Source organism: Piliocolobus tephrosceles, chromosome 11, assembly GCF_002776525.5.
Source record: "Piliocolobus tephrosceles isolate RC106 chromosome 11, ASM277652v3, whole genome shotgun sequence".
Taxonomy (NCBI): domain Eukaryota; kingdom Metazoa; phylum Chordata; class Mammalia; order Primates; family Cercopithecidae; genus Piliocolobus; species Piliocolobus tephrosceles.
The window spans coordinates 93,236,750-93,259,287 of NC_045444.1; the positions used below are offsets into that span (position 1 = coordinate 93,236,750).

Below are 22,538 nucleotides of genomic sequence, written 5' to 3' on the forward strand. Positions count from 1 at the left end.
ACAGGGACAACATGTTGCCAGGCTGGCTCTTAGAAACTTAGAGAAAGTAATTAAATAAAATAGAAATGCCAGACTTCATGGAAGACAGTAGAAGAATGGATCAAAAGACTAGTGATGCCGGGTGCAGTGGCTCACGCCTGTAATCCCAGCACTTTGGGAGGCTGAGGCAGAGGGAACATCTGAGGTCAGGAGTTCGAGACAAGCCTGGTCAACATGGTGAAACTCCATCTCTACTAAAAATATAAAAATTAGCCGGGTGTGGTGGTGGGCGCCTGTAATCCCAGCTACTCAGGAGGCTGAGGCAGGAGAATTGCTTGAACCTAGGAGGCGGAAGTTGCAGAGAGCTGAGATTGCACCGCTGCACTCTAGCCTGGGTGACAAGAGCAAAACTCCGTTTCAAAAAAAATAAATAAATTAAAAAGAAAAAAAAACAAGACTAGTGAACGTGGTACTACAGAAGGCTAGAAAGCCCACCATTCAACCATGTTCTCTGGAAGGGACTGCAGGATACGACATGCACCTAAGTGATAAGGAATGCACTGGTGAGAGGGGTCCCAGTGTCACTGAGAAGCCCAGTGTAGCTGTCTATTCTAAGCCAAGGCTGTTTTTTTTTTTTTTAAACTTCTATTTTAAGTTCAGGGGTAAAAGTGCAGGTTTGTTACACAGGTAAATTTGTGTCATGGGGTTTGTTGTACAAATTATTTCATCACCCAGGTATTCAGCCTAGTGTCCATTAGTTATTTTTCCTGATCCTCTCCCTCCTCCCACTCTCCACCTTCCAATTGGCCTTAGTGTGTGTTTTTTCTCTCCCTGTGTCCATGTGTTCTCCTCATTTAGCCCCCACTTATAAGTGAGAATATGCGGTATTTGGTTTTCTGTTCCCGTATTACTTTGCTAAGGATAATGATCTCCAGCTCCATCCATGTCCCCACAAAGGACATGATCTCATTCCTTTTTATGGCTGTGTAGTATTTCATGATGTATATGTACCACGTTTTCTTTCTCCAGTCTATCATTGATAGGCATTTAGGTTGATTCCATGTCTTTGCTATTGTGAATAGTGTTGCAATGAACATATGTCTGCATGTGTCTTTATAAAAGAATGATTTATATTCTGGGGGGTATATACACAGTAATGGGATTTCTGGGTTGATTGTTATTTCTATCTTTCTATGCTTCCACCAATAGTGTATAAGTGTTCCGTTTTCTCCACAACTTCGCCAGCATCTGTTATTTTTGACTTTTAAATAACAGTCATTCTGACTGGTATGAGATGGAATCTCATTGTGGTTTTGATTTGCATTTCTCTAATAACCTGTAATGTTGAGCATTTTTTCATATGATTGTGGCCAAGGCTGTTAAAGGACATGCTGCTACACACCTGAACTTCCTGGCAATTGAGATGATAAAATCCTGAAATAATAGAGGCCAGTGGGCAGTGACAACCAGAGAACATTTATTGTGACAGAAGCACTAAACAACCCAGCAGATGAGATAACCTAGCTGAAGACCAGACCACCAGAGAGTGAGGGAAATCTACAATGGGTGGTAGAGAAGAGAGGGAGAGAAAAGAGGTGATGACTGTCAGTTTGTCCCTGAAATTATGAGCAGTGGAGACTATAGTTCATTTGACTAACCTTTAGTTCATTTGACTAACCTTTCTCTTGTAAAGTTTCCCCAGGGAAAGATGGCAACCAGAATCCAAGGAGCTGTTCCAAGACGGTGTGAACTGATTATAGGGAGCATGTGGATCCAAAAGGCACAACAGGTGGACTGTAGCCAGTGCTGTCATGTACACTCCAGGTTCCCCCTTCACAAATGAGGCACTCACTCTCTCAGGCACCCGGCGTATTAGAGGCTGATAACTTAAAGTCTGACTCCATTCTCTCTCTAGGAATTGACTTCAGCCAAAGAAAATTGCCTTGCCTAAGGTTAAGTTCCTTCTCAGGGGCAGCTGATATCCAATGGCTGGTTGAGGAGGGAGCATAAAAGCTCAACTACCTTGCCTCAGTTTGGAATACCTCTGAAAGGCCATCAAGAGTTCACTGTGGGATCCACTGAGCCCTCTGTTGCAGTTATGTCGAAATTCAACTTCTTCCTTTACCCAATCCTGCCGCCCTCATTCCATTTCAGGATGCTGTTCCCAAGACCACTTCCCAGTAAAGACCCTTCACCAAAATCTACATCTCAAAGTCTGTTTCTGGTGAAACAGAGTCCCAAAGAAGGGTATCCCAAAGAAGTCACTGGAAATCAATACCAAGGAGAATGAAAAGTTAGCAAGTGCAGTGTAAGCTACCTGGATTCTTCAGGGGGTGCGGCCAAACTCATCCACTTATTGATTAGAGTCTCATTTGTACTACTAGGTATTAGGGAAAAACATAAATATTATTTTGAGACTGGTAAGTAGGGACTTGTTTTACTAGTATTCAAATATCACTTGTACATGAACAGTCATTACTAGAAGCCAATCTAATACACCAGCTAATATTTAATCAAATTAAAACACATTTTGTGCATGAGTGAGTTCAACAAACTATAAAGGCTTCTTACCTCCCAAACCTCAGGACGTTGTGTGATTTTATGTATCCGAAAATCAGGAAGATTCTTTTGTAAATAGTCTGCCAGAAGTTCTGTTTTAGCATAATATGGACAATCTGCTCTACCTAAAAGAGTTCAGATTAGCAATGTTTTCTTTCATCATGCAGAAATTATTATGTAGTTCTAAGTATTTGCTATGTAATTACAGAATTAGTCATAGTTATGATATAATTTAGTAACACAAAGTTGTAGTATAAACTGAAACTGCTATGACATAAACTTCTGATGTTTATTAGATTAATGCAAACAAAATAAACTTCATAGGAGGTCAGAATCTTAAGTAATAAAATGTGGAAAGAAAAAAAAACCCTACTGAATATTTATTCTCTTCTAGTAATATGCTGGACCTCACTTCCTCTAGGAGGCTGCTAACTACTACTAATTCAGCGTGAATTAGTGCTGATAATGAACTACTCACTAAGGGCCATCAAAAGGTCAAGTTTGAAGTAAGGAGTGGTGGTAAAATCACTTTTGGATTTGATGCGTGTCAGGAAGTTGTGGGGATGGGAAAGATGAATCTGGGATAACTTCTATTTTCTGACTTGGGCAGATGATGGCTGACCTTAACTAGAGAGAAATCATGAATGAGAAATGTAACTTTAGTCAAGTGCAGTTGGAGGTATTTGTAGTATGTCTAAGTGGATATGATCAGCAAATAGCTATATATATATAGGTGCAGGTGCCATGTAAGGGTTTCAGACACACAGTTTGTAGCCATCAACACCCAGGAAGTTAAAGCCACTACACCAGATGGAATTGGGCATCTGATAGAGCAGGAGGGATGGGGCAAAATGCAGAGCTCTCTCTGTAGCATTCTTCCTCAGTAACTCCTAGTCACCAGTTCCTTGGCCTCATGGAAACTCCTAAGTTATCAACCTGTCTGAAGCGACCCCTGTCTATCAGCCGCCCTGTCTAGTTCAAATTTATGGTTCATTTCTTCAAACCACTTTCTGGTCGGTCTTAAATTATCTCTCCCCACTATCCTTTTGGGAAATGAGCCGGATAAAAGCCCCTCATCTTGGATGAACTCAATTACTTGCCTTTTCTATAGCTGGGTCCGACCTGCTAGGCACCACTACAGAAACATGGTAGAACCAAGCACAGGGCACCTTTAAAATTCATCGTCACCAGCTTTAATTGGCCCTCAACCCTGCGTGGAGATCCCTTTGTTTCCCTTATCAGCATTCTCTTCTGTTCTCCACAATTACTACTCCAAACTTTTTCCTCTTCCTGCAAATATTTTCCTTCTCCCCAACATTCTTCTGTATTATCAGAACACAACAAACAACTTTGCTTTCTACTTTACAAAAACCAATCCAAACAAAACAAAACGGCATTAGTTTGGAAAACCTCCAACCTCCTCCATCACATCTACATGCCTGTCTGCTTTTGGACTCATCCTTTCCTCCTTTCTTCACTTCAATGGAAGAGGAGTTCTACCTCCTGTCTAATCTAATTCCACCACTTATGCTCTGAATCCCACCCTCATCTGCCTTCTCAGGAACCTTGCTTAATTATCCTCTCTTTCTAGAGTCTTATATCTGTTTCCAATAGTCCCTTTCTGTCATATTTAAATATACTCATTACGTTCCTCCTGTCCTAAGAGACAAAAAACTCATCTCCCCCTCTAGCTATTGCCTTTCATATGTCCTTTTTGATCAAACTGTCTTGAAAGAGTTCTCTATACTTGCCATCCTCAGTTCTTCACTACCATTTATTTCTCATCCACTGCAATGTAGCAGACCCCACAATTCTCTTGAAGGTCACTGAGGACTTCCATGCCACTAAATCCAACAGATACTTTCCGATCCTTTTCTTGTTGACCCTTGGCAGCATCTGCCACTACTGCCCCCTTCCAACCTTTTGAAACACCTGCTATAGTGGGGGCATTCTTCAGATTCTCCTGCTACTCTGGTTACTCCTTTCTATCCTTTGTAGCTTTTCATTCCTTTATCAACCCATTAAAAGGTATCATTCTGAGAAGCATCTTGTCTTTATATCTTACATATTCTTTTTGGCCAATCTGCTTCATTCCCTTGGCTTCAAGTAGCAATCTACATTTCCAGCTCAGATCTATCTCCTTATCTAGATGCCTACACCCTCCTGTATTTTCCCATCTCCTTCAAAATGTCTCATACACATTCAGACGGTCTATGATGTATTTTTTCACCATTCCCGTACTAAATTTACTTAGTCGCTTATATTTTTTATGTTCATTTCCCTAATTATCTAAGAGTAGTAAGAGTATCTAGAGTATTAAGCCTACTCTTCCACTTTTTTTTTTTTTTTTTCAGTGACTCCTAATCTCTGCAATTATTCAAACATCTGCTTGGGAACAATGTTTAACTCGTTTTTCTCCCTTATCTGCTCTCCTTCACTCAATCAGACATCCAGTTCTATAGATTCTGCCTCCCTAATATCTCTCCAATCCATTCACTTCTCTCCATCTCCATTGTTTGCCACTGTAGACGAGGTCACCATCAACTCCCTCCTGGACTATAGCACTGTTCTCCTAACTGGTCTCTTGGCATCCAGTCTTTTTCCCCCACACTGCAGTCATAACATTCAGATAAAATTCAAATTTGATTAGGCCCTCCTCCCCTTCCAAAAACATTTCATGTACTCTGGATAAAGCCTAAACTACTGTGACTCAAAAGAATCTACATTATCTAACTCTAGCCTCATCTTATGACATTCTCTTCCTTATACTATTTGCTTCAGCCCTAATAAACTTACTTCAATTTTATGCTTATTTTATATTCTCAATTATCACCAAACTAGTTCTCCTTGCTGTAACCCCACTCCCAGTTACCCATGCCTAAATTGCTCCCCTCCTTTCTACCTCTTCTCTGTTAGGTAATTCATTATCATCTTTCAGGTATCTGCTTAAAAATCTCTCCCTCTGGGAAGCCCTTACCTGATTAAGTAAGGTCCCCTGCTATCGTTCCTATAGAACACTGCCCTACCAATGTCATACATGCAACATTCTCTGTAAGTGTGTTTTCCACTGACTTCCCGCCATACGGTTAGTCAGTGTTTAAAAACATTCTTCTGGGCCAGGTGCGGTGGTGCGTGCCTGTAATCTTGGCACTTTGGGAGGTCAAGGTGGGCAAATCACTTGAGTGTAGTAGTTGAAGACCAGCGTGGGCAACATGACAAAATGTCTACAAAAATACAAAAATTAGCTGGGCATGCTGGTGCATGCCTGTAGTCCCAGCTACTTGGGAGGCTGAGGTGGGAGGATCACTTGAGCCCAGGAGGTCAAAGCTGCAGTGAGCCATGATTGTGTCATTGCAGTCCAGTCTGGGTGACAAAGTGAGACCCTGTGTCAAAAAAAAAAAAAAAAAAAATCTTCTGTGGATGGTAGATGTCAATTGTGTTCAATGTATCAAAGAGATCAAATAAGTCAAAGACTAAACAGATTCTATAAAACTCAGTGGTGACTTTGGTGACAGCAGTTTCTGTCAGGAAGCAGAAGTAGAAGCCTTCTTCCAAGATTGACTGGAAGGCATAACTGGAGATGGAAGAGCACTCTACTCTTTTAAGAAACTTTATGAGGAGAGGAGGCAGGTACCATGGATTGCTGTAATAAGAGCCTTCTCAGTTGAGTCCTTGCTGTCAACCAGCACTTTCAATCATTCTCACCATTGCTGCCAAGACAGGCTTCCTAAAATGCAAACTCATTAAGACTATTCTCCTGCTTAAACTTTTTCTATAATTCCTCATTGCTTTCAGGATATAGTTCAGACACCTTTGCTTGATGTACACGAAATGCAAGGACCTGGCTCCCGCTCCTGTTGTAGCCCCTGGTCCCGTCACGCCCCATATATCCAGATCTTCTGTTAGGCCAGGAGGCTTCCAGCCTCTCTGCTTTTATCTGGAATAACCTCCTCAGCTCACACCTTCACAACTCAGCTCCTACGTTCCCCAGCCAGTTCCTTGTGTCCACCTCTCCCTCATCCCCCAAACCCAGATTAGGAGTCTACTCTCCCAGAGGCCTGTGCAGGTCTCCTTCATTGCATTAATCACACCGTATCAAAAGTACATGTTCTGTGCCCCATGAGATTGAAAGCTCCTCGAAGGCAGGGATATGTTTAACTGCATTGCATCCCCAGTGTCCCACAGTGCTTGGCGCACCGTGACGGTCCAGTAAATAACTTTGAATAAATCCATAGCAACGCATGGAGCGGTACGTATAGAGGCTGCCAAGCCAAGCGACCATGGGAGGTGAGCTGTTGTCGGCGTTTTGAGCAATCTGCGGGCGGACGCGGGGATTACTCACCCGCAATGACGAATTTGGCCATGGCCGAGAGAGACTCAGAGGCAGGGACCGCGGCTTCGCGGTTTCCTGGCAACCACGCAGCCAAGGGCACGGCGCAGGCGCACTACGAAGTCTGGCGCCCAGCAGATGTTAGGTGTTTATAAAGTTAGGACTTGAATGGGTTACGTTGCGATACACGATCAAACATCGCCCTTATAAGCTCTGTGGTATCCCCGATCCCCCTAGTCATTCTCTTCCGTAAGCTTTCTTCTAAGTGTGTCCTTCAACTACAGCCGCGAACGTATGCTTTTTGACCTTTGAGGGAATCCGTAAGATCTCGTGAGAAGCGCAGCTTCTCGGGGACGCTGTCATGGCCGCTCCTGTACGTAGCCACGGGCTTGTACTCTAAGGTGAGTGGAGGACGAGCATGGGCTGAGCGGCTGCCTGTATCACATCCTAGACTTTTTACTTCGCGGAGAAAGATCTCAGGAGTTGTCCCGAAATTAAGTTTAAAGGAGGTGGGTTAATGCTGGGCGGCCCAGCTGCGGAAGGAAAGGCTCTTTAAGTTGGTTCTGGGGTCTGGTGAGGCTGCCTGGTTGTACAAGATCTTGGTCCTAAGCGCAGGTCACATGCAGACATCGCTTTCGTTTTCTGCTTCTTCTACTGAGCCGTTCTACCTGCCCAAGTCCCTATCCTTGATCTGGGTTCGGCCGTTGTTAAGTCGTCATGTTGAAAATGATCTATCGGCGGGTCGTGGTGACTCACGCCTGTAATCCCAGCACTTTGGGAGGCCGAGGCGGGTGGATCACCTGAGGTCAGCGGTTCAGGACCAGCCTGGCCAACGTCGTGAAACTCCGTCTCTACAAAAAATACAAAAATTAGCCGGGCGTGGTGGCACACGCCTGTAAACCCAGCTTACTTGGGAGGCTGAGACAGGAGAATTGCTTGAACCTGGGAGGTGCAGGTTGCAGTGAGCCAAGATCGCGCCACTGCACTTCAGCCTGGGCGACAGAGCAAGACTCTGTCTCAAAAAAAAAAAAAAAAAAAAAAAAAAAAAAAAAAAAAAACAAGAAAAAGAAAAAAGAAAATGATCTATCAATGTTGATCCTGTAATTTTCACTGAGGACATTTCCATAACAATGCCACAAAAATCTCTCCTACAGAGAAAGCTTTATGGAACGCGTTTGCACCAGAAAAATATCATTAATACAATGACTACTTCCAAAGTGAGCTGGCTTCTTTGAAACTGGACACATTGTGGTAGATTGGAGGGAGCCCATTTTGATAAAAATACTTTTACCGTTTTATGTAAATCTTTAATGGCTCCATAGGTTCCCTATTTTCTCTTCTGTTAAATGCATTTCATATCTTTAAGTAAAAGTTTTGTTTTAATTTTTATTCTTTTAATTATTTCTTCCCCTACAGGCAAAACCACAGCATGTGTTCTTTTTCACTAGTAGAAGTGACGTTGGTTTCATATTGACAACTTTAAAGCCATTTGGAAGTGTTTCAGTGGAGAGCAAAATGAATAACAAAGCAGGCTCCTTTTTATGGAACCTTAGACAATTCAGTACATTAGTTCCAACAAGCAGAACTATGAGGCTATATCCTTTGGGACTTTGCAAACCAAAAATAGTTCATTCAAACTGGAACATTTTAAATAACTTTCATAACAGAATGCGATCAACTGATATCTTTAGATATCTCTTTCAGGATGCATTCATTTTAAAATCAGATGTTGGCTTTCAAACAAAGGGCATAAGCACTGTAACCGCCCTTAGAATTGACAGACTACTTTATGCTAAAAGACTGTTTTTTGACTCAAAGCATTCTCTTGTCTGTGTTGATAAATCTAATGATGGATTGAAGAGAGTAAACTTTCATCATGAAGTCTCCAGTGAAGATGTTCTTACCAAGGAAACAAAACCAAACCGTATCAGCAGTAGAAAACTGTCTGAGGAATGTAATTCGCTGAGTGATGTGTTAGATACATTTACAAAAGCGCCTACATTTCCTAGTAGCAACTATTTCACAGCAATGTGGACAATTGCCAAAAGACTGTCTGATGACCAGAAGCGCTTTGAAAGACGACTGATGTTTAGCCACCCTGCATTTAATCAGCTCTGTGAACATATGATGAGAGAAGCCAAGATCATGCAGTATAAGTACCTACTGTTCAGTCTTTACGCCATAGTGAAGCTTGGAATCCCTCAGAACACTCTTTTGGTACAGACTTTGCTGAGGGTGACCCAGGTAAAATGGAGATTTCATGCATTTACTTGCTTTAGAATATTTTGAAAGAATGAAGGGAAATAGATATGTAGCCTCCTTAAAAGAGACTATCGAATGGTAGTTTCCTTTTTATTTATTTCTGACATATATATGATTTAGAGGCCTTAAGTTAGCTAGTTATTTTCTTCCTTTTGCTATGGAAATTTATGAACGCCTTCCCCATTTACCATCCCCAGGGTTGAGTAGTGGTGAAGAAACTAAAATGAGGAGAGATGCAAGATATACAAAGAAAGCCTGGGTAGTTGAAGAAGGAGAGATGGGAAGGGGAAGGAAGAGAATTTAGTCCATGGTAGAACTGGGATTCAGGTCCAGTAGATGATGCCCAGACTGATAAGCAGAATGATAGTGAAGAGGATGGTGTTTCAAGTAGAGAGGATTGCATGCCCTACCATTCCCAGAGGAAAAGTTTGGCGAATTTGAAGAGCTGAAAGTAGTTTGGTGTAGCTGAAGCACAGAATGATGGAGTTGTATGTTTGTGGGGGTGGGAACAAGTTTTGTATATAGTGATCAAAGGCGAGGAGTGAGGGGCAAGAGGCTTGGGGTAGAACAAGAGGCTAGAAAAATAGGAACCAAATCATAAAGAACCTCTTATGGCTAACTAAGGAGTATGCATTCATCCTGTAGGCAATGGGAGTCCATTGAAGAATTTTAAGCAATGGGTTGACGTGCTCAAATTTGTGTTTTAGATGACTGAATGAGTGGAAAATGGATTGGAAGAAGGTTGAAATTGGAGGAAGGGAGCCATTTTTAGTCTAAAGCAGGAATGCCAGTGTCCTGTTTAATGTCACTGAAATGGTGCCAAATGTAAGGGAGGAAGGATTAGCTTGTTAATCATTTATGTTTTAAGAGTACACTGCTGACGTATAAACTCAATGTTAATGAAGTAGTTTTTTAGCCAGGTGTGGTGGCTCATGCCTGTAATCCCAGCACTTTGGGAGTCCAAGTCAGGAGGATCTCTTGAGCCCAGGAGTTTGAGACCAACCTGGGCAACATAGGGAGACTCCATCTCTACAAAAAATACAAAAATTAGCTGGGTGTGATGTACTCGCCTGTGGTCCCAGCTACTTGGGAGGCTGAGGTGGGAGTATCGCTTGAGCCTGGGAGGTTGAAGTTGCCATGAGCCATGACTGGGTGACAGAACCAGACCCTGTCTGAAAATAATAATAATAATTTTTTAAAAGACAGGAATTTCTTGGGGATAATCTGGCATATATCCTATCTTGCTATAGAATTCAAGAATTGGTTTCATAGCTATGGGAAAGTTTTTAACTGCTTACATTACTGTGATTTCCATATGTCCTTAAGGACTAACTGATTTTTATTTAGTATGTGTGTGTGTGTATTTGTTTAGACCACAGATTATCCCTGTTTATTTGTAGGCTGTGTATTAGTTCCTATGTAGTTATTTAAAAGTGACTATAATAAATCACCTTACCTGGTCAGTGATACTCTTACTAGATTTTGGACAGGTATTCGCATCGGGATGACATCTTTGTTGGTGAGGTATGAGTAGTAGGTTTTTGTAGTCAAAACATCTGTATGGATGATGGTGTCTCACTGACCTGTTGGAATAATGTAAAGACATTTTAGAGGTGAAAGGACAGTGTGCCATCAGTGAATTTGCCCTTCAAACACATAGACAAGTGGTCTTTTCTTTCATAGTAGATATTGATGGAATGCTATAAAATTGTTAAGGAAACCCTTTCATAGGAAAGAAACCTTTTTTTTCTTCTAACGATAACCATTTCTTATTATTACCTGGTTCTGACTTAAGACTTTGTGATTTGTTGTTTATGTAATGTTAGTAAAAGAGCATCTCTCTCTTCAGGCTAAGTTTCCTCAGATGTGATCTTTTGTGTGATTAAACTGTACAGTACTACTAGTTAAGCTGTGTTGTTACTATTCACTTTCCAAATTATGCCCACTATTATTTCTGGAATCAAACTTAGTACCCTAAGTAAAGGGACCTGAAAGAAGAATCCGTGGGGTATAAGCTTCCCTTGAGACACAGATAGCGGTGGTAGAATGTGGCAGGAGATGTTAATTAGAAGATTCACAACTAAAGTTTCAGCTTGATACCCAGGCAAGGATCTAGGGAAATTTTAAGGGCATAACCATTTAAGGATCTTTAGAGACGGGCTAGTTACCTTCAGTACATCAGTAGTTCTTATATTCCTGCACTTTAACTGTTTTTGCCTTTGTGATGACCTTGAGGTCCAAGAAGAGGTAACAATAATGTTTAATAAAAGTTGTTTCGGAAGCAGTGGAATATAATAAATACCAAATGTGTTTTCAGTGATAATGGTGAAGGTAAAAAAGTGTTGATGCATAAAAGGATGTGTATCAGTTAGCTGGAAAATTCAGTAAGTATGACTTTTTATTTCCCAAAGATGCTGTTTATTGTGGACTAACTGTAGGAATTGTTGGTTTGATACTCAGTCCTTTTATTCAGTACATCAGTTCAGGGGTTTTGCTTGGGTGAGATAGTTTACTATGTGCTCATCACCTGTAGTGTTTTTGAAATTATATTTCAATAGGAACGTATCAATGAGTGTGATGAGAGATGCCTTTCAGTTTTGTCAAGTGTTTTGGAGGCAATGGAGCCATGCAAGAATGTTCATGTTCTGCAAATGGGATTCAGGTGAGAACTCTCTTACGCTTTCTTCATGTGATTTTCTTTGTTCTTCTTATATCTGAAATAAAAAATTGAGATGAAAACTAAACTGCTTTCTTGAGGGGAAAAGTTGGGAAGGCTTTGTTGGTGGTTACAGTCTTTCATGCCTTATTAAGCTTAAAATCCTGACTCTGGATGACATAAGGCTGGAAATACTTCTTTTAGGGTCCATAATAACAAAGATGTGAGTAACATTGAAATCTAAATTAATTTATTTTAAGACATAGTACTGATGTGGGGTAGGAGAGAATTGATATGTATATTTAATTCAGATAGTTATTCGGGGACTATGTGAGGGTTGACACTGGCCCAGCTTGAAAAGGAATTTATAAAATTGATTCAAATGATCTAATGTCATAGATTAGTGAGAGTAACACTTAATTCCCTTTTACATTGACTATGCTTAGGATATGTTACTATAATCTCCTGACATAATTTGTTCATTAGTAAAGAGAGCACAATAATGTGAGACAAAATAGCACTATTAATAGATTGGTTCTCGATCTTTAACTACTTACACTCTCTCGGGCAGGTAGATCATTTCTCTGGGCTTCATAATCTTTGCCTGTAAGAAGGGGCTGGACCAAATGAAATTTTAAGATTTTTCTTCTGCTTTGAAGATTCTATGATTTTAATATTTATTGTGTTTGATAACAGAATACTAGTTGATCAGCAAGTTTGGAAAATAGAAGATGTCTTCACATTACAAGTTGTGATGAAGTGCATTGGTAAAGATGCACCGATTGCTCTTAAGAGGAAACTGGAGGTAAACATGTGAATTTTCTCTAGTGGATGAGATTTGAAAAAATTATTTCTTATAACCTTTTATCACTGCCTGAAGTCAATTTTCTAGGGGGGCATTGCTGGGCTTTTAGGTTTAGCTTCGCTAAAGTGAATGAATAGAAGTACCCTTATATTTATTTATCTGTATATATACATGTATATTTATCTATCTATTTGTCTGGGTCATATTACCCAAACTTCATCCTTTTTATTTAAAAATAAAAGTTTAGGCCAGACATGGTGGCTCACACCTGTAATCCCAGCACTTTGGGATGTCAAGGGCAGGGAGATCTCTTGATCCCAGGAGTTTGAGACCAGCCTCGGTAACTGAGCAAGACCCTGTCTCTGCAAAAAAAAAAAAAAAATCAAAGAATTAGCCAGGCATGGTGGTGCATGCCTGTAGTCCCAGCTACATGGGAGGCTGAGGCAGGAGGATCACTTGAGCCTGGGGGGAGGTTGAGGCTCCAACCTGGGTGACAGCACAAGACCCTGTCTCAGTAAAAATAAAAGTTTAGTTTATTTTGCCACAGATAGTAAATTAAATTAAAGTTTGTTTTTCTTTAGATGAAAGCCTTGAGGGAATTAGACAGATTTTCTGTTTTGAATAGCCAGCGCATGTTTGAGGTACTAGCTGCCATGAATCACCGATCTCTTACACTCCTGAATGAATGCAGTAAGGTGGTCCTAGGTAAGGGGAATTTTTCTTTCATCATTTGTAACACCTGAGCTACTGTTTTAGACTATTTTTGTTTTAAAAACTTTGCTTTTATATGGAAAAAAGAATAAAGCGTGTTGTATTCAGAACAATCTGGTAATTTTTGTTTGTTTATTTAACTCATTCTTCAAGATAATATCCATGGGTGTCCTTCAAAAATAATAATCAACATATTGCAGTCCTGCAAAGACCTCCAGTACCATAATTTAGATCTCTTCAATGGACTCGCAGATTATGTGGCTGCAACTTTCGACATCTGGAAGTTGAAAAAAGTGAGTACATTAACAATTTAGAATCAGCCTCACAAACTTTTAAAACACATACTAATTCATTTAGCATTTTAAGTATTTCTCTTTCACCTTTATAGTAGTTAAGATACCAAAATATTCCAACTTTTGAAAACTTTAATCCTTATTCCTGTCTGGGGGCTACTTGCTAATATGAATAGTCCCCAACTTAGGATGGCTTGACTTAATATTTTTTGACTTTTTGATGTTGCAAAAGCAATATGCATTCAATAGAAACCATACTTTGAATTTTGAATTTTGATGTTTTCCTGGGTTAGTGATATGTTGTATTATACTCTCTTTTCATGCTGGGCAGTGGCAGCAAGTCGCAGCTCCCAATCAGCTGCACAATCATGAGGATAAACAAGGCATGTTGTATTCAATAAAATTACATGAGATACTCAACACTTTTATTATAATATAGGCTTTTTGTTAACTCATTTTGCCCAACTATAGGTGAATGTAAGTGTTCTAAGCATGTTTAAGGTAGGCTAGGCTAAGCTATGATGTTCAGTAAGTTGGATGTATTAAATGCATTTTGACTTAAAATATTTTCAGTTTATGGTGAGTTTGTTGGGATATACCCCACCATAAGCCAAGGACCATCTGTATACTATTCTATCTTTTGGTCATCTTTCTATTTGAAACAAAAATTTGCTCTTCTATTTGGTTTTAAAGGGTTGTACAGGCCAGGCGCGGTGGCTCACGCCTGTAATCCCAGCACTTTGGGAGGTCGAGGTGGGTGGATCACTTGAGGTCGGGAGTTCGAGACCAGCCTGGCCAACATGGCAAAACCCCATCTCTACTAAAAATACAAAAATTAGCCGGGCATGGTTGCGTGTACCTGTCATCCGAGCTACTAGAAGGGCTGAGGCAGGAGGACCACTTGAACCTGGGGAGGTTGCAGTGAGCTGAGATCGCGCCACTGCACTCCAGCCTGGGCAATAAAGATCAAAACTCTGTCTCAGAAAAAAAAGAAAAAAGAAAAAAGGGTTGTATGGTATTTTTGTTAGATGTTTAGCATCATTTCCATGTTTAAACGTTGTTCTTGTTAGATTTTGAATAATAAAGATGGGTGATGTGACAGGCTTATGGTTTTTGAAGAATAAAATGTCACTACTTAATGATCACATCCATTGTTTTATCCAGAGTAAAAGCCTTTAAAATCAGGAGCTCTGTTAAGAATATAAACATTTAATGAAGCAGTTGGTAAAAACTTCTTTTTCAATGAAATAGGTGATAACTATTAGATCTCTAGGTTCAGTTTATTTTGGAGAGTAAGGTAAATATTGAGTTTACTGTGGAAATTGGTTATGGAAAGAGAAGTAATCCTAAGTAAGAAAGATTGAGAAGGAAATTGGAGGTGAACTTGAAAGTTTATTTTAATCATAACGTTTCAGTTCCATTTTCACTTACAGATATTAATGTTAAATGTAGAAATTTTGGGGTTATGTCTTACGTGTTAGAATCTAGGAAGTATTTAAGTTTGGGAATGCGAGGAGTTCAAGATTGAGTTGGTCATTTTGAAAACCTTCAGAAAAGGCATATTTAAAAGTAATTTTCAGATCTGTTATATGAAAAACATGTAGGAAAAGATTTATTTTTAAATCAGATGGAAATACAGAAATCATTGTATGCCCAGCTTCTCAGCTTATAAAAAGATTGCTTATTAACTTAATACCCACTTCAAGAATTAATAGAACAGATTTTGTGAGGGAAAGATAATTGTTCCTTTTCAGGGAAATATTCTGTTTCAGGATATATTCTGTTGATCAGGGCAGTTGAATTGCTGCTTAGATTTTTTGAGATCTAAAAAATTACTATTAGCATACTGTAATTATTAAAGAGTTTTCCCTCAATTTTCTCTTTTTAAGGTTCTTTTTATCCTCATTTTATTTGAAAACCTTGGCTTTCGACCTGTTGGTTTAATGGACCTGTTAATGAAGAGAATAGTAGAAGATCCTGAATCCCTAAACATGAAAAACATTCTATCTATTCTTCATACTTACTCTTCTCTCAATCATGTCTGCGAATGCCAGAACAAAGAGTATGTACTTGTTTTTTTTTTTTACATTTTTTATTGCCGTATAACTTATAGACAAGGTTATAAATCATAAGCTTAATGAATTATTAGAAGTGAACACACCCCTAGTCATCATCCATGCCAATAAATAAAACATAATGTTCCTTACTCATTTATGAAGTTAAACAAAATTTTATTTTATATTTGCTGCCCTTTGTCTTGTTTGTTTCTTTGTTCTTTATAATATATGAGTTAATTAATTATGGGAGTTTTCATTTCAAACCCTCCCAGCTTATCCTCTCAGCTCCTAAGTTCATAGTTCAGTTTAACTTTGTTAAAAAATTGAAAAATCTGTGTTTTAAAATTTTTGATTTTTTTTATTATGGTAAGAACATTTAGTAAATTTTAAAGTGTGCGGTACGATATTGCTGACTTTATTATTAACAATATAGATAATGATATTGTGCAGTGGATCTCTAGAACTTAATCATCTTGCATAGCTAAAACTTTATACCTGTTGAATAGCAACTCCTCTATTTCCCCCTTTCCTCACCCTTGACAACCAACATTATAATCTCTGTTTCTGGCCGGGCGCGGTGGCTCAAGCCTGTAATCCCAGCACTTTGGGAGGCCGAGACGGGCGGATCACGAGGTCAGGAGATCGAGACCATCCTGGCTAACACGGTGAAACCCCGTCTCTACTAAAAAATACAAAAAAAAACTAGCCGGGCGAGGTGGCGGGCGTCTGTAGTCCCAGCTACTCTGGAGGCTGAGGCAGGAGAATGGCGTGAACCTGGGAGGCGGAGCTTGCAGTGAGCTGAGGTCTGGCCACTGCACTCCAGCCCGGGCGACAGAGCGAGACTCCGTCTCAAAAAAAAAAATAATAATAATAATCTCTGTTTCTATGACTGACCTTTTTAGATACTTTATATAAGTGGAGTCATGTGGTATTTGTCCTTCTATGACTAGCCTATTTCAGTTAGCATAATGCCCATGAAGTTGATCCATGTTGTAGCATATGGCAGGATTTCCTTCTAAGGCTGAATAATATTCCATTATATGTATATATCACATTTTCTTTATCCATTCATCTGTTGATGGATGTTTAGATTGTTTCCCTGTCTTGGCTATTGCAAACAATGCTGCAGTTAACATGGGAGTGTGGATGTCTCTTTGAGATTCTGATTTCAATTCTTATGAATTGAATTATATCCACAAGTGAAATCCCTGGATCATACAGGGATTCTGCCTTTACTAAGGGTTCTACTTTTATCAAATGCTTTTTTTTTAGCATCAGTTGAAATGATCATATGGTGTTTATCCTTTATTCTGTTGATATGATGTATCATATTGATTGATTTGCATATGTTGAACCATCCTTGCATCCCAGGGATAAATTCCACTTGGTCATAATGAATAATCTTTCTAATGTATTATTGAATTTGTTTTGCTAGTATTTTTTTGAGGATTTTTGCGTCAATCTTCATCAGAGATATATTGCTGTAGTTTTTTGTTTGTTTGTTTATGTGTTTTTGCCTGATTTTGGTATCAGGGTAATACTGGACTTGTAGAATGAGTTTGGAAGTATTCCCTCCTTCCCTGCTTTTTGAAATAGTTTGAGTAGGATTGGTATTAGTTCTTCCTTAAAGGTTTGGTAGAATTCAGCAGTGAAGCAGTTGGGTCCTGGGCTTTTCTTTACTAGGTGGTAGTTCTACTTTCACATTTTTCAAGGAACCTTCATATTGTTTTCCATGCACCATTTTGTATTCCTATCAACATTGTGCAAGGGTTCCAATTTCTACACATCTTCTCCAATACTTGTTATATTTTGTTTTGTTTTTTTGATAATGGCCATCCTAACAGGTGTAAAGTGATATCTCATTGTGGTTTTGATTTGCATTTCCCTGATGATTGGTGATGTTGACCATGTTTTCACATACCTGTTGGCCATTTGTATGTCCTTTTTGGAGAAATATTTAAGTCCTTTACCTATTTTTAAATCATATTATTATTTTTGCTATTGAGTTACAGTTATGTTATAATATATAAACATACTATAAATATATATATGAAATATATATATTATGGGATGCAGAAAAAGCAGTACTAACAAGAAAACTTATAGCATTAAGTTTTATATAAACTTACAGCAATAAGCATAAATATATGAGTTACAGGAGTTCCTCATGTATTTTGGATAATGACTCCTTATCATATGTATGGTTTGCAAATATTTTCTCCCATTCTGTAGGTTGCTTTTTCACTTTGTTGACTGTTTCCTTTGCTGTGCAGCTTTTTAGTTTGATATAGTTCTCCTTGTCTGTTTCTGCTTTTGTTGCTGGCACTTTTGGTATCATATCCAAAAAAATCATTGCCTAACTAAACCAATGCCATGAGGCTTTTCCTACACATTTTCTTCTAGGAATTTTATAGTTTTAGGTCTTATATTTAAATCTTTAATCCATTTTGAGTTGATTTTTGTGTATGTTACAAAATAAGGTTCCAGTTTTCATTATTTTCCATATGGATATCCAGTTTTCCCAATACCTTTTGTTGAAGAGCATATTCTTTTACTATGTGTAGTCTTGGCAGCTTTGTCTTTTTTATGCCAGTACCATACTGTTTTAATTACTGTAGCTTTGTAATATATTTTGAAATCAGGACGTGTGATACTTCTAGCTTTGTTCTTTTTCAAAATTGCTTTGGCAGTTCAGATCCCTTTGTGGTCCTATATAAATTTTAAGATTTTTTTTTTTTCTATTTCTGTAAAATAAATGCCATTGGGATTTTGATAGAGATTGCACTGAATCTGTAGACTGCCTGGGTTAATATGGACATTTTAACAGTATTAAGTCTTTCAATCCATGAGCACAGACTGTCCTTCCATTTATTTGTGTCTTTAATTTCTTTCATCCTTTTTTTTGTAGTTTTCAGTGTACAAGTCTTTCACTTTGATTAAGTTTATTCCTAAGATTTTGTGCTTTTTGATACTATCATAAACAAGATTGTTTTCCCAATTTCCTTTTTGAATAGTTTGTTTTAAGTGTATAGGAACACAGCAGATATTTTTACTGCTTCCTTTCTGATTTGGTTGTTCTTTCTTTCTTTTTCTTTTGTTTGCATAATTACTCTGGCTAAGATTTCTAGTACCTTGTTGAATAGAAGTGATGAGAGTAGGCATCCTTGTCTTGTTCCTGGTCTTAGAAGAAAATATTTGTTTTTCATCATCCAATATGATGTTAGCTATGGTTATTCATATATGATCTTACTTATGGTGAGGCACATTTCTTCTATACCTAATTTGTTGAGAGCCCTTAACATGAAATGTTGTTGAATTTCATCAAATGGCTTTTCTGCGTCTAATTAGATGATCATATGATTTTTCTCCTTTATTCTGTTAATGTGGTGTATCTCATTAATTGACTTGCACATACTGAACCGTCTTTGCCTCCCAGGAATAAATCCCTTTTATTCATGGTGAATGATCCTTCTAGTCCTGATATTTTGTTGAGGATTTTTACATCTGTGTTCATCAGGGATATTGACCTGTAGCTTTCTTGTGTCATAATGCATGTGTCTGGCTTTGGTATCAGGGTAATGCTGGCCTCATAAAATGAGTTTTCTGTCTTCAGGTGTTTGGAAAAATTTAAGCACATTAGAAGTATTGTTAATTCTTCTCACAATGTTTGGTAGAATTCAGCAATGAAGCCATCTAGTCCTGGCCTTTTTCATTGTTGGGAAGTTTTTGATTACTGATTAAATTTCCTTATTCATTATTGGTTTGTTTAGATTTTCTATTTCTTTATAATTCAGTCTTGGTAGGTTGTATTTTTCTAGGAATTTATTCATTTCTTCTTGATTATCTAATTTGTTGGCATAAAGTTGTTCATAATAGTCTCTTATGAGCCTTTTTTATTTCTGTGGCATTGGTTTTTACTTCTAGTTGTAATGTCTTGTTCGTCTCATTTACTTGAGTCTTCTTTCTTTTTTTGTCAGTCTAGCTAAAGGTTTGTCAATTTTGTTCATCTTTTCATAAAACCAAGTCTTCATGATTTTGTTGATTTTTTTCTACTTTTTATTGTCTATTTTATTTATTTCTGTTCTAATCTTCATTATTTCCTTCCTTCTGCTAAGTTTGGGCCTAGTTAATTTGTCTTATTTCAGTTCTTTGAGGTGTAAATTTAGGTATTTTTGATACCTTTCTTTTTTCTAACGTAGGTGTTTATTGCTGTAAGTTTTCTTGTTAGTACTGCTTTTTCTGCATCCCATCATTTTGGGTATGTTATGTTTTCAATTTTATTTGTCTTGAAATATTTTCTAATTTCCCTTTTGATTTCTTCTTTAACCCATTGGTTGTTCAATAGTTTATTGTTTGATTTCCACATATTTGTGAATTTTCTAGTTTTCCCTCTGTTGATTTCTAATTGTATTTCTTTGTGATCTGAAAGGATACTTGGTCTGATTTCAGTTTTCCTAAATTTGTTATGACTTGTTTTGTGACCTAACATATAGTCTGTCCTTGAGAATGATCTGTGTGCACTTGAGGAAAATGTGTGTTCTGGTGCTGTTGGCTGGAATGTTCTGTATGTGTCTGTTACAGCCATTTCATCTGTAGCAGGGGTCCCCAGGCCCCAGGCCATGGACTGGTACCAGTCTGTGGTCTGTTAGGAACTTGGCTGCACAGCAGGAGGTGAGTGGTGGGTGAGCATTACTGCCTGAGTTCTGTCAGATCAGCCATGGCATTAGATTCTCATAGGAGCGTGAACCCTATTGTGAACTGCGCATGTGAAGGCTCTAGGTTGCGTGCTCCTTATGAGAATCTAATGCCTTATGAAACACCCCCAGCATCCCCAGTCTGTGGAAAAATTGTCTTCCATGAAACCAGTGCCAAAAAGGTTGGGATCACTGATCTATAGTATTCTTCCTTTGTTTTCTTACTGATTTCGGTCTGGATGGTCTATAAATTATTGGAAGTGGGGTTATTGAAGTTTCCTACTATTATTGTATCATCTATTTTTTCCTTCAGATCTGTTTTATCTTTCTGATGAATTGGCCCTTTTATCATTGTATAATGACCTTGTTTGTCCTTGTGACAATTTTTAACTTAAAGTGTATCTTGTCTGATATAAGTATGGCTACCTTTGCTGTCTTTTGGTTGCCATTTGCATGGAATATCTTTATCCATTTCTTCACTATAAACTATGTGTATGTCCTTAAATCTAAAGTGAGTATCTTGTAGACAAGTTACAGTTTGGTCTTTTTTTTTAATCCATTCAGCCATTTTGTGTCTTTTAACTGGGGAATGTATTAGTCTATTCTCACATTGCTATACTACCTAAGACTGTGTAATTTATAAAAGAAAAGAGGTTTAATGGACCAACAGTTCCACATAACTGGGGAGGCCTCAGGAGACTTACAATTATGGTGGAAGGCAAAGGGGAAGCAGTCACCTTCACAAGGTGACAAGAGAGCAAGAGAAAGGGCAAGGAAGTGCCACACTTTAAGCCATCAGCTCTTGTGAGAACTCCCTCACTATTACGAGAACAGCCTGGGGAAACTGCCCCCGTGATCCAGTCACCTCCCACCAGGGTCTCTCCCTCAATATGTGGGAATTAAAATATGAGATGAGATTTGGGTGCAGGAAGCTGTCCACCCCTTTTCCTTTGTTCTTAACTTTCTTCAGTCATCTGAACCCTGCTGGTTTTGTTAGTATTCCATGTGAGTTGAGACGGAAATCAGCCCCTAGGGCAGCACACCGAAAAAGCCAAATGTTGGGTGCACACTCTGTTCTCTTCCTCCGAGGGAGAAGTCCTAGGCCAAGGTGATTTCTCTTGGTGCTGAGCTGTGCCGGCTTTGGGGAGGGGCTAACCTGGGTAAAATGTCCTTCTAACCTGTTGCAGTGCAACTCTTCTTGGTTTTGTTCTTGTCTGGAGTATGACAATCTCTTAATTGGTTTCTGGACTTTTCATGAGGTATTTTTGTCTATGTGTCCTTGTTAAATCAGTGTTTCTGAGAAGCTGTGAGAGCTGGACCTTCTTCTAGTTCAGTTTTGACCTTAACTATTCATTTGGTCTCAAGCTGCTGCTTTTTATTCTTTTCATTTTAACCATAGCCATGCATTTCTATTATTAAATACAGTAATTCCTCAAACGTGCCAGCTTCTTTCATACCTCTGCTTTCTACCCAGAACATCTTTTCTTACTCTTTGGATCACTCAGGGTTCACTAAAAATCAGAAAAGCATATAAAATGTCATTTATTAAAAGAGTGATTAAAAGCATGGACTCTAGAGCTAGGTTTGAGTCTTGCCTAGGTTTGAGTTTCGTCATTGCCATTTGTTAGCTACTTGACTTTTGGCAAATTACTTATCTGTGCCTCAGTTTATTCACTTATTAAAATGGAGATGAGCTGTGTCTAATCTCACTGGGTTGTTACTAGGATTAAATGAGTTAATCTATGTCAAGTTCTTATGACAATGCCCAGCACATAGTAATTTTTAGATTTGAAAAAAATTAGAGTGTAGGTCACAGAGGCATTGGGGGAACAAACTAGGGCAGTTTTGAAGGTCTCAGTGGCAAGACGCACAGGCCATCTGTTTGCCATCAAATGACTTGACTCCAGCTGCTTGCTTTCCTTTTAGTTTTTCCTCCAGATTTAGATTTCTAAAAGAGGACATCTGATTGACTGAGTTTGGGTCAAATGCCCATCCCTTAAGGGCAGTTAATCAATGAAGTGGTGTCAGGCCAACTAAAAAGCAGCTTCCCACTGTACTGTCCACTGAATGGACAGACTCAGCTCATACTGCATTTCCTGCGTCTTCCCTAATTGTCCCCATCAGGGTCCCTGTGCTTGTCATGTCTTACCCAATCTCTGGTGGAGACTTGACGACAACAAGGTTGTCGTCAA

The 22,538-nt window shown here is 38.8% G+C and overlaps 2 protein-coding genes across 10 annotated transcripts in view; one reads left to right on the forward strand and one right to left on the reverse strand.

Annotated features, from left to right (window-relative positions):
- Nucleotides 1-6,959, reverse strand: part of MDH1B (malate dehydrogenase 1B) — a 39,594-nt gene extending 32,635 nt beyond the window's left edge. For 3 of the 7 annotated variants that reach the window (XR_004229218.1, XM_023219563.2, XM_023219554.2), the window contains exons 1-2: nucleotides 6,881-6,953; nucleotides 2,551-2,663 (exon numbers count right to left, since the gene is read on the reverse strand). Coding sequence is in view for 2 of the 7 variants with exons in the window: in XM_023219563.2 (XP_023075331.1) it covers nucleotides 2,551-2,663; nucleotides 6,881-6,902 (135 nt within the window). In the remaining 5 variants the exon portion in view is untranslated. Of the gene's footprint in view, nucleotides 1-2,550; nucleotides 2,664-6,880 lie in introns of all 7 variants that reach the window. The other 4 variants (XM_023219571.2, XM_031936509.1, XM_031936510.1 and 1 more) reach the window with 3 other exon arrangements.
- A 191-nt stretch (nucleotides 6,960-7,150) lies between these two features.
- The window catches only part of FASTKD2 (FAST kinase domains 2), a 24,430-nt gene continuing 9,042 nt past the window's right edge, over nucleotides 7,151-22,538 (forward strand). Inside the window, exons 1-7 of one of the 3 annotated variants that reach the window (XM_023219523.1) lie at nucleotides 7,151-7,269; nucleotides 8,285-9,112; nucleotides 11,689-11,792; nucleotides 12,483-12,591; nucleotides 13,173-13,296; nucleotides 13,456-13,595; nucleotides 15,485-15,657. In XM_023219523.1, the coding sequence (XP_023075291.1) occupies nucleotides 8,384-9,112; nucleotides 11,689-11,792; nucleotides 12,483-12,591; nucleotides 13,173-13,296; nucleotides 13,456-13,595; nucleotides 15,485-15,657 (1,379 nt within the window). In that variant the 5' untranslated portion in view covers nucleotides 7,151-7,269; nucleotides 8,285-8,383. Of the gene's footprint in view, nucleotides 7,378-8,284; nucleotides 9,113-11,688; nucleotides 11,793-12,482; nucleotides 12,592-13,172; nucleotides 13,297-13,455; nucleotides 13,596-15,484; nucleotides 15,658-22,538 lie in introns of all 3 variants that reach the window. The other 2 variants (XM_023219531.1, XM_023219539.1) reach the window with 2 other exon arrangements.